General features: G+C 39.9%; 1 protein-coding gene across 1 annotated transcript in view; it reads right to left on the minus strand.

Annotated features, from left to right (window-relative positions):
- Positions 1 to 624: 624 nt before the first annotated feature.
- The window catches only part of SLC39A6 (solute carrier family 39 member 6), a 29,963-nt gene continuing 18,097 nt past the window's right edge, over positions 625 to 12,490 (minus strand). The window contains exons 8-10 of the mRNA XM_073332492.1: positions 7,871 to 7,951; positions 6,009 to 6,199; positions 625 to 4,826 (exon numbers count right to left, since the gene is read on the minus strand). Of these exons, the coding sequence (XP_073188593.1) occupies positions 4,674 to 4,826; positions 6,009 to 6,199; positions 7,871 to 7,951 (425 nt within the window). The 3' untranslated portion in view covers positions 625 to 4,673. The remainder of the gene's footprint in view (positions 4,827 to 6,008; positions 6,200 to 7,870; positions 7,952 to 12,490) is intronic.

Consider the following 12,490-nt stretch of genomic DNA (forward strand, 5'->3'; position numbering starts at 1 on the left):
GGTTCAAATTCGGGCTGTCAATTGCAGTTAACTCAAGCAATTAATTTTTTTTAGTTAATCAGTTTTAATTGCAGTGTTAAACAAAAGAATACCAATTGAAATGTATTAAATATTTTTGGATGTTTTCTATATTTTCTAATATATTGATTTAAATTTCAGCACAGAATACAAAGTATACAGTGCTCACTTTATATTATTACAAATATATGCACTGTAAAAATGATAAAATTGTATTTTTCAGTTCCTCATACAAGTGCTGTAATGCACTTTATTATGAAAGTGCAAATTACAAATGTAGATTTTTCTTTTGTTACATAACTACACTCAAAAACAAAACAAACATCCATGCTGATGACAGGTTCTGCTCAATAACGATCCAAAACAGCGCAAACTAATGCATGTTCACTTTCATCATCTGAGTCAGATGCCACCAGCAGAAGGTTGATTTTTATTTCGTGGTTTGGGTTCTGTAGTTACCGCATTGGAGTGTTGCTCTTTTAACACTTCTGAAAGTATGCACCACACTTCATCCTTTTCAGATTCTTGAAGGTACTTCAGATTCTTAAACCTTGGGTCAAGTGCTGTAGCCATCTTTAGAAACCTCACATTGGTACCTTCTTTGCGTTTTGTCAGATCTGCAGTGAAAGTGTTCTTAAAATGAACAGCATGTGCTGGGTCATCATCCGAGACTGCTAGAACATGAAATACATGTTAGAATGCAGGTAAAACAGAGCAGGAGACATATTCTCCCCCAAGGAGTTCAGTCAAAATTTAATTAAAGTATTATTTTTTTTACCGAGTGTCATCAGCATGGAAGCATGTCCTCTGGAATGGTGCCAAAGCATGAAAGGGCATGCGAATATTTAGCACATCTGGAACGTAAATACCTTACAATGCCAGCTACAAAAGTGCCAAGTGAATGCCTGTTCTCACTTTCAGGTGACATTGTAAATAAGAAGTGGGCAGCATTATCTCCCACAAATGTAAACACACTTGTTTGTCTTAGCCATTGGCTGAACAAGAAGCAGGACTGAGTGGACTTGGAGGTGCTAAAGCTTGAATTTTTACTGTTGAATGCAGTTATTGTACATAATTCTACATTTGTAAGTTCAACTTTCATGATAAAGAAATTGCACTACAGTACTACAGTACTTGCATGAGGTGAATTGAAAAAAACAATTTTTTTACAGCAAATATTTGTAATAAAAATATAAAGTGAGCAATGTAGTGTTCTGTGTTGTAATTGAAATCAATATATTTTAATACAGAAAACATCCAAAAATATTTAAATAAATGGTATTCTATTATTAACAGTGCGATTAATCACATGATTAATTGCGATTGTCTTTAATTGCTTGATTGCCCTATTTCAAACATGTGGAGCTATCTCAAAATGCTCAGTCCAAGGAGTTCAAATAGATCAAGGGCGGATCTATTTTGGAGATTGTCATCACTTTAATATTAAATGGGAAGGTGCAGCATTGCATCAGCCTGTAGCAATGGAATGCAACAAGGGGAAAAATATGGAGACAAAATAAAGGTTTCCCAAAGGAGTTCTTTTACCCATAGAGGGCCATAGCCAGCCAGCAATCAAATGTTACACGTATGCTCATGCAGAGTGGGTTGAGTTGGTTAGGGGCACATCACTGGTCTCCCCACCTATTTGTTTCAGGATGGAAATTGTGTAGTGATGTTAAACATAAAATATGGGAAGGGGCAAGGAAGGAGCTTTTCCCATAAATTTTTGAAATTTCTAATACAGCATCCTGGATTTTAGAAGATTTAAATACATTTAATCAGTAGGACATTTTGGGGCACTACCTATGGAGTTGGAGAGAGTGCATCTCTCTCCTTTCCTCTCCTGGTAAAGGAAGGGAGACCACAGGGGGTGGTTGTAATCTCCTTGTGGCCCTTGGAGTGCAAAAGGGGCCAACAACTGGGAGATCTTTTTCTTCAGAGGAAAGGAGAACAAATGGAGATACCCAGTTGGGAATCTTTTTTTCTCTCAGTTAGGCGCTGTTGCAGAAATTGCTTGTAGTGATGGAATGCCCCAAGGTGGAAAAATGGGGACAAAAATGTTTCCATGTAGTAGTTCCCAATCCAGGAACCAGTTCCTCCAGCTGCTCTCACTTCAGATTCCCTGTACTTGACCCATGGTGAGCCCACAAGGTCTGGTCCTCATTTTTACATTCTATTACTACTGAGATGTCAATATTAATATATAGAATTGCATGGTAGTTGTAGCAGTGTTCGTCCCAGGAAATTAGGGAGATTAGGGGTTGAAGGAATATCTTTTATTCGTTCAATAAAAGGTGTTACTTCAGCCACCTTGTGTCTCTAATACTGATGTGTGGCTCTTTGAGAATTCAAAACAAAGTGAGGAATGAACTGAATTTTAGATCAGTGCTATTTTAGGTTGTTTTGGAGTGTATAATTCATACAAAAGAAATTTAACCACCAGCAATTAGAATAGTCTCCTTTTATTCTCATTAATTCATGTAAAGTTGCATTACATAACTTAGGTCCAAATGGGCTGTGGGGAAGATACTGAAACCTCGGAGTGTGGCAAGTTTTAGTCCCACCATTTAAAACCTACATTCTATCCAGCAATACTAAATAGACAATTTCAAATTAAACCAAGTGGTTAGCCACTTTATTATTTTGATAAGCTTCTGAAAGCTGGCTTCAAGATCAAGGATAATGAGGTTCAGAATTTCCATTTCAAGTATATAACACAAATACCACATGCATGCACAGACAATGGTAACAGAGAATACTAATGTTCTGTCAAGTGAATGTATTTTGACTAATCCAATCATCCTTACTAAAGACTTTGCACTCAATGGGAGCTTTCTCCATTATTCAGGTGTAATTATGATAGAATTTAAGACTATACCAAACCTTCCTTTCTTCCACCACATGCTAGTGAGCATGTTCATTAGTGAGATTTGAGGGAAGGGTTAATGTTCATCACACAACTCTTTAGTAAGAAAGTTTGTCTAAAGCGTAAACCTGATGAGCTAAAAGGAACTGGAACACACTGCTCAAATGGAAAGGCCCTGAGCAATCACCACCATGGAGAGAAGGAAAACTATGGAGAAATACACAGTGGGATCCCGCAGAGGGGTAAAGCTACTACAGAGGACACCCTTCAGCTCCACATAGGATCCCCATTCCAACTACACAAAAAAAACCCACCACCAGTGGGCAGCATAGACAAAGCAGGCAGGGCAGGAACTGCACTAAGCAGTATGTACTATGGAATGCTGCCCGCAGTGACATGGAGAGCAGATGCAAGTTCTCCAATTCCCACAGAACAGATAAAGGGAAAAAACAGCTACTGGTCTTGTAATACAAGAGAAAAAAGCTGAAGAGAAATCTAGCAAAGTCTTTCTGCAGGGCTGGTATCCACAAATGATCACCCCTATTCCGTGGACACACACACACCTCCCATATTTCCTGCACACCTGTGAGAAGACTGCATGATTTCATGGTTTGGCTGAGCCAAAGTTTTTGAATTACTTTGTTCTTTCTAGATGCCTTTGCTTATGAAAGTATACGGGCTTAAACGCTGAGCTGCATCATTTAAGAAAACTGCAGAGAGATTCTTAGTGCTATGTCAGAGAGTTCAGAATATTTAAGATAAACAAAATGGCCAAGCAGTATACAAGATGCCCCAAAATGTTTATAGATCTCCCCTGGGTACTACCATTTTCATATTTACAAGGGAGACACCCCGCTGACATGCACCAAGCCAAGATCAGACACCATGGGCAGCAGAAGCAGCACTTTTCAGGTAAGTTCTGTGGGTGAAATCCTGGCCCCACTGAAGCCACTGGGGCCTTGCCATTGACTTCAACCGAACCAAGATTTCACCCAGTTTCTTTGTTTGGTTTTATACAGATGCAAATATAGCACATCTCACCACACGAAATACACCATTTATCGAAAAAGAGCTGTTAATGTTTCTTGTTCCTTTTGCCTCAGCTTGTTGTTCTGGTAATTTTTCTTGTACATAGATTATACACAATATCTTCCAGCTTCATTATTTCAGCAAGCTTTGTTATGAAATTTCCATATTTTGACTCAACTTGGGTACACTGGATAAGCCATGTGTCTGATTTGTAACTCCCGTAATAGCTGATACCTATATCCCATTTATTACATTTCTCTCTTCAAATATTTTGTTTTACAATACTCACTCTGCCCACATGTTAAGAGTATTCACTGTTTCTTGAAATAGAAAAAGTGGACAATTTTTGCATTTCATACTACAAGAAGAATATGGCCATTTCACTTGTTTATACAGGCAAGGACCATTTAGGTAAAAGTACAAGACACTAAAATCTCACAATTATTACATGCAGTAAATGAATCAGAGAACAATACTTTAAAATAAAAATTGTAAAAAAAGTGATACTCCTTTATGGATTTGGCACTTTTACCATGTGTAACAGTGCAGCAGTCTGACTAGCGCAGTTATCTATAGTACCTCATACAATACTGAGCATTATGTGTAAACAGTTCACACCATTCAGTTTTACTTCTGGAAAAAAAGATACATCAATAAAAAAATGCCTAGCTTATAAAGCCTAGAGCTCATTTACAGTAGCTAATAGAAAAAGCAGAACCATGTCTACTATAAGCTTCAATTCAACATCAGATAACCAAAATTATAGGTTTATGCTGAACACAATTTTATGTTCAAACACAGAGATAAGCAGCATAATCCCAAAACCTAACAGGATTCCAGCATTCTGTAACAGGAAATATCCCCAACGGCTACATCCGTGATCACTAGCATCATTGTGCAGCATTTCAGGCACCTAAATAAAAAAATAATAATATTACCATCTTCAAAATAAATAGTATCCCTCATTCTGACTTGTTCGCTAAGGGCCAGATTCTGTCCCCCTCACTCATGTGGAGTAGTCCCTTACTCCTTGAGTAGTCCCACTGACTTCAGTGACATCACTTGTGGCATAAAGTCTAGTCCTCAGGTGTAAGGATATCAGAGTCTGCCTCCAAACAGCTCATCATACCTTGGAACGTGATGATGTTGCACAGGTCTAATCAGCACCATCTATTTTCAGGAATTATACCAAATGAAATGAATGCCTTCCAATTATATTATTGGTGCATAGATGACTTATTTACAAACTAAAAATAAGAATATAATCTGATTTTCATAAACAATATAGTTCTAGAAACTGGAAACAAGAACAAGTTTGTACATTATTTCTGCCTATTAGAATAATTTCCAGTCTTGTACTGTCCCAGTTTAATCTAGAGAAGTGCTGAAGATTTATTGCAAGTGTGCAGCATGTCTCAGGATCATGCCAACAGTGTACAACCAGGCCATTGTACCATTATCCAATACACCAGCCACAGCATCTTCATCACTAATAAAACTGATATTAAAAAGTAACTGAAACAGGCTGACATAGGGGGAATGTCTCACTGAAAACAAACATCTCTACCTCCCCTCACTGTTATTTTTTTTAAATGTCTCATGTTTTTGCCTCAATACTTACTGCCAGAGACCATTGTCCTTTAATGTTCCATTCCACCAATATCTCCCATACAGAATAAATCCAGAACCTGAACAATTTTACTCAATTAAGCAACACCATTGAGGTGCCTAGAGATTCTTTACAATGTGGTTATGTGGATTCCCAGAGAATTTTGCTTTAAGCAGAAAAAAAAATTCTAGTAATATTCCAGTTTGGCATAAAATTTCAATTATTTGAATAGGAACTTCCAACACATTATGCTATTCACAATAATTTAATGTCTATTTACTTGTGTGTGTTCCATAGTTATGTTGAAAAGGTTCCTTAAGAACAAATTAAATGGTGTCAGTCTTTAGGTTAAGAAACATGTAATACATGTGGTCAATGTTTTCTAAGAGGAAAGAAACCCACTTCCTATTTTATGACAAACTGATTTTGGTATTGATTCTGAATCTCAGTTATGTAAACAGCAAGTAGTTCTAGTTACATACTTACCATATCAACAAGAGCCACATACATGAACAAGCCAGCAGTAAGTGCAAATATCCACATTGAAACATTGTCAGCATAGTGACCAATAAGAATCCCAGTTGCCATTCCAAGATATGCTAGCATAGCTGATAGAGCATTATAAAGAACAGCTTGTTTGACTGTCATGCCAGCTTTTAGAAGTACAGCAAAATCTCCTATAGCAGAAAAAAAAAAAGTATCTTTTACCCACTCATGTAACTACTGTAACATGCGCAGTAACATTTATTTTCACCACCTAGAAAGAATATATGGAACTATTTTAGTGCCTGTTATTGGCTTTCTTCAAAGTTTTCGTCCAGAAAATAAGTTGTTCATTTATGGGGAAATAGGTCAGTCAATGAGTGAACACGTGAAAACTGCTGCATAGCCACGATCTATAGTATGAAAATTTAGTCCTGCACAAGATCACATTTTTAGTTTATTTTTAGTATTCTGGAAAATGCATACTGTCGGACTTACCTGATTTAATAATGTATATCATTTTAACCGAAGTATTCCACAGTATTCAACCTCAGTGAACACTGTATAAAGTATTTTTTCCACAAACTGGCTTTAATGGATTTTGAAAAAAAATGGCTATGTGATGTGTTCTCATCATGGTTCTACCCAGTTATCCAGTGACTTTTCTAAATACTTTATACTCTAGCCCAGTCATTGCTTAAGAATTTCTTTACTAATTTCTATAAAAGTGACCTTACGTATCTCAGTTTCACTAGAATGATTAACAGCAGTGCTAATTTGAAATGGGTAAGAGTAGGGAAATATCCCTGTGCCATTCCAAACTCACTGTAAAGAAAATTGCCATGTTTTGTAGTGTTTACCTATTACACACACATATATATATGTTTGCAAACCATTTCTCTCTGGGGGATGCGACTCCCCTGCTAATCTCTATGTAACTCCACCATTTTATACCACAACCTGTAAAATCCTATGTCAAGGCAAATTTCCAGACAAGACAGGCTTGATGAGATTCCTTTTTAAAATCATCCACAGAAACATTCTAAGCAATGGGCAGCCTCCGTTAGTTCAGTAAACAAAACAAGCTTCATTCTACTGAGATAAAAAAGACTAAGTGCTCAATCCAATTCCTAATGACTTCTCTGTGACAGATACCAGGCCCCAAACCTATAACCTCATAGTATCTAAATTCTTATGTGGAAGACACACACAGATTAATCCAATCTGACTAGAAAGACTCAAGATGTAGAGTTCCAAACAACATCCCCAAGTTAGACTTTGGATGGGAATCTTTTGCAAGATCTGAACTTGAGCTGAATAATAGTGGAAAAAGCAATCCACCAATGTTTGTTCAAACTTGAAAGTGAATTTTGATTTGATATTTGAGAGTACCCTAAGTACCCTTTCAGCAAATATTCAAGCACTTCCATATTATCCTCTGTGCACACACACAAAAATCAAGTTAAGCAGGTATTTGACAGAAACCAATTGCAAATTGCATATTCAGTTGCAAGATTCACAAGTTACACGTAAGTCACACAAATTAAGGAACAGAAATAATGCCACGTAATTAAACATAATACATGTTGAATATCTGCAAACTGAGTGATCTGATCAACAAAAACTTAACTTCTGAGATTTGCAAAGAATTCTAAATAGTAAATCTATTCATGAATTTTATAATCTGTTTAAAAAACAGCTGTAAACTGAGTGAACACTTCTGATCCTGGTTAGAATTATTTCCTCCTAAGACTTCAGAAAAATGTTTGCTATGCAATAAAACATTGATAAAATAAAGCATTATCCTTTAATGTCTCCCAAATTCCTAGCAAGCTATCCTTTACTAAAATATCGTGTTGTCTTACCTAACTCATGGGGTAATTCATGGCAAAATACAGCCACAGAAGTACTTAATCCACTAGATAAACCTTCAGTAAAGGCTGCGCCTGTGAAAAGACAAAAAAAACCCCCAAAATGTTACAGTTGAAAAAATCAAGCTTGGAAACATTGCTGTATGTGTTCATATCCGATTAGGGCAGAAATGGCCAAACAGCCGAACTCCAAAGAAAAGTGAAAGTGTTTGTGTGTCTGTGTGTCATAGATTTTAAAACCAGAAGGGACAATCATCATCTAGTCAAACCAGTATAACAAAATAATTTAACCTTGTAATTTCTGTTTCAAGCCCATCTCTTATAGCACTTTTTCTTAAAAAGCAAAAACCTACCATTGGTCTCAAATGCCAAAACAAAAAAAAGCAGAGGATTGGTGCTTCATCGACCAACTTCACCCGACGCTTTACTCAAGCTGCTGTAGATTAAAAATGTGATTTTTACTAGCCAGTTCTATATTTACTCCTGACAGCATTCTGCACCAACAAATTTAAAAATTCTACACACAGTATTTTAAAATTCTGTAAGTTTTATTTGTCAATCAATAAATGCAGAGGCTCCAGCATGGCAGTGAGAAGCACAGGCCACTGGTTGCATGAAGGTGGAAGACCACCCTGCAGCCTCCCCACCCCAGGGACACAGACTCAGTGGTGAGGCTGCACCCAACCCTGAAACAGCACAAGGCCTGAGCCTGCCCAGTAACACCCTGGGGCCCTGCCGCTCTGCACCGGGTATGGGGCAGGCAGACTCAACCAGGCAGGATCCAAGTGTGAAGGGAATTGGGGGGGAGGGGGGTGGGCTGCTCCAGGTGTTTGGTGAGAGGATTCTGCGTGGGACAATCTAGGTGCAGACAGCTCAGTGGGAGGGGGGGGGTGTCCCCTAGGTGTGGGGGGATCTGGATGCACAGAGGCTTGTTGGAGAGGGGGAGGGGAGAGGTTCCAGGTGCAGGGGCAATGGGACTCTACCGGGGCTTCCAGGTGAAAGTGGTTGGCGCTCAGGAGAAGGGTTTGGGTGTCGGAGTCTCAGCAGGAGGGTCCGAGTGCTGGAGGGGTGGGGGTCTGGGTGCAGCTAATTGGGAGTCAGTCGCATGGGAGTCTGGATGTTGGAGCTCAAGAGGTGCGGGGGGTAGGGCTTGAGTGCAAGGAGTTCAGTGGGGAGTGGTGTGAGTGCAGGGGTGGGGTTCCAGATGGACAGGTTGAGGTTCAATGGGGTGGGGTTTGGGTATGGAGAGCTGGGGGGTTCTAGATGTAGTGGGTGAGGCTTGGAAGGGGGTGTCTGGGTATGGGAGATACAGATGCACAGGGGTTGGGTGAATGGGGGAACAGCTCCCCATACAGTGACCCCTCCCCTCACAGCTGAGTGATGGGGGCAGGAAGCAGGAAAGGATGCTGAGCTTCCTGCAGCTGGGGGAGATTTCTCGGGGTAGGTCTGACACAGCCCCAGCCTGCAAGGGGAAGTCCCAGTCCCATCCTCTCCTGCCTCCAGCCCAGCCAGGACTAGCAGCTAATCCTGGCTCAAGGTAGAAGCCACTGGCTGGGGTGTCCCCAGCCCTGCAGTGATTTACCATTTTTCTGCAGGGAAGCAAAGAAATCTGCGGGGAACATGAACTCTGCACACGCATCATGGCGCAGAATTCCCCCAGGAGTATATATTGCTCAATTTCACAAAATTTTGTCCTGAATAAATCTAGCACTGAAATAGTGAGAGTTATTCTTGTGGTTGTGTCAACCCTGCTTGTATCAAGAAATACTTGAAATATCACAAGAAAGCTCTTTCCGGATCAAAGGCTCAAATAAACACCAAAGAATTTGAATTCTTAGACACGTCTTAGCTTAACATTTGTGGTTCATCTCCTGCTACTTGCAAGAAATAGTTTATACAGAGTGTATTTTATCAATTTTTGAAGGAGAAGCCCAGGATGTATTCAAAGCTCTATTTGCATAATGTCTTTTGTCAAGGCCTGTACCATGGTTTATTAAAGTCTTAAGTGGATGAAAGATAACACAAAGGCAATATTGACCCCTAACTGTTATATAAAATTTATGAACATACATATAAATGGAACTGAAAAGGCAGACACCAGGTCCTAAAATCTGATTAGGGATTTTCAAGGCTTCCGGTAAGGCTGTATAATTCTATTAACAACAAACAAAGACCTTTCCCAGACCTGAAGAGCAGCTCTGTGTAAGCTCGAAAGCTTGTCTGTCAACAACAGAAGTTGGTCCAATAAAAGACATTACCTCACCTATATTGTCTCTCTAAAAAAACAAGATGTTAAAATGGGAGAGGTTCATACGTGGAACCAATGGATATTAGTTTTTATTGCAGTGGTGACTGGTGCTGAAAATAAGTGTGTGTGGGTGGAGGGCTGGTGGTAGCAAACTGCCTGTGGCCCAGCTTCTGCCAGGGTGATTATGTTTTTCAAAGTGGAAAACTGGAAGAATGCAAAAAGAAAAGGAGTACTTGTGGCACCTTAGAGACTAACAAATTTATTTGAGCATAAGCTTTCGTGAGCGACAGCTCACTTCATCGGATGCATTCACTGCTCCCTGACTGCCCCCTCCCCTATCCACACCCCTGCCCCCAACAGGACCCACAGGACTCTGACACCTATCCAATCCCCCATTCCCCATCCCCTGACCATTCCCCCTATCCCCCCGAACCTCCACCCATCCAACTGCCCCCCTGCTCCCTGTCCCCCGATTGCCTCCGGGAGCCCCTGCCCTTATCCAACCCCCCTGCTCCCTTACCATGCCACTCAGAGCACCAGTACTGGCAGCCACGCTGCCCAACCAAAGCCAACCACACAGTCAAACCGCACAGTTTAGAGCAGTGGGGTAAGCCGGTGGCTCTCGCAGCCACGCTGCCCAGCAGGAGCTCACAGTCCCACCGCCCAGAGCTCTGGCGGCACGGCAAGCTGAGGTTGCGGGGAAGGGCGGATGGCAGGGGAGGGGCTGGGGGCTAGCCTCCCCAGGTGGGAGCTCAAAGGCTGGGCAGGAGGGGCCCGCGGGCCGGATGTTACCCGTGGACCGCAGTTTGCCCACCTCTGGTCTAGATGAATCAGTTAATGAGGCCTTACTAAATTGGCTGGTCTCATTTGTTACAGGTGATATTAGCCTTCCCTTGTATTTTACTGCAAGTCCACCAAATCCATCCTTTCCCAAATCTCTCTCACATATACTTAGGAAAATTGATTCTTCTTGGCTTTTATTACATGCAAATCCTCTTATTTTTCCTACCACGTTTTCACTACTGATAAGCTGGAAAATTTAGATTCGATGGTCCAATTTTTATTTTAGAAAAAGGTTATATCAGAAGCTCTCATCACATTATATTATGAATTGGATACAGAATCTATGTTTGTTCACATCATTATTCTGAAGTCCAAAGAAATACTTATATACTATCACTTATTGTATCCCTTCCTCATGCAGACAAGAAAAAGGAATTCAGCCCTGCAATGTGATTTATAGTAAAGCTACTGTCCTTGAACTGACTACAGTGCATTGTTGCAACTGACCCTACATTAAAAATGAATCCAACATCTGTAGAGCAATGAGCACATCTAGAAAACTGTTGTTAGTCTTTCATGATCTTGACTTGTTGGTGTTGACTGCTCATTTAAAAAAAAAAAAATTTCCCTCCCATCACCATCTTACTTTACATCCAGAATTCTCATTATCCATCTTGCTAGAGAAAGGTAGGGGACAGCCAACCTGATCTCACTTGTCTAATGCCCAAAATGCCGTGCTGCATATACGGCTTTTGTGAATAGCTCATTAAATCTTTCCAAAACAGCTACAGCATTCCAGTATCACAGAACTGAAGGAATAAAACATGCATGAGAGAAGGAATAGGTACACGAACAAACCATGCAGGAAGAGGAGATACTGTTATACCTTTAGACAAGCTATGGTTTAAAAAAAAAAAAAAAAAAAAAGTCACAGGATATACACTAAACATTCAGTCAAAAAGTTTAGGAACCCCTTCCTTAGGGGCTCTGGACATTTAAAGTATGAATCCTGATCTTGGTGAAGGTCAATGAAGCTTGAGGAAAAATATGAAAGACGATGACCTGATTAAAATGAAAACTGGAGACTACATAGACAGGCTATAGGAGTGAAGACATGGGATCACCTATTTTTATGAACACAGCATAGGGAGAATTAACATCAAGCCTGAAATCAGTGGATGCTGCTCGGTGCCCAGCACTTTTGAAACGTGAGGCCAACTACTTAAGTAACTAAATCATGAATTTAGGTGCCTATCTTTAGGCTCCTAGTTTTGAAAATCTTGGTCTGATCTTTTGGGTGTAAAATAATTAAAGCAATATTTATAACTTCCCATTGTCTGTTTCTTTAAGAAATGTCTTTTCTGTTATCTGGTCATTATCCTTATACCTTTCTCAGTTGCAACGAATAAGTTATGGTTTACTGTTTCGCACTAGCTATCCAGGTTTCCAATCTGTAACCTTGACTGATCAATTCAAAACCCACTAGCAGATCACTGGCTAATTTATTATGGCAAGACTCTTATCTGATATCCTCTCGCTAGAAGTTAAGTGGCAGCAGAGGAACAATTTTACCTTGCTGTTAT

Source organism: Lepidochelys kempii, chromosome 2, assembly GCF_965140265.1.
Source record: "Lepidochelys kempii isolate rLepKem1 chromosome 2, rLepKem1.hap2, whole genome shotgun sequence".
Classification (NCBI taxonomy): domain Eukaryota; kingdom Metazoa; phylum Chordata; order Testudines; family Cheloniidae; genus Lepidochelys; species Lepidochelys kempii.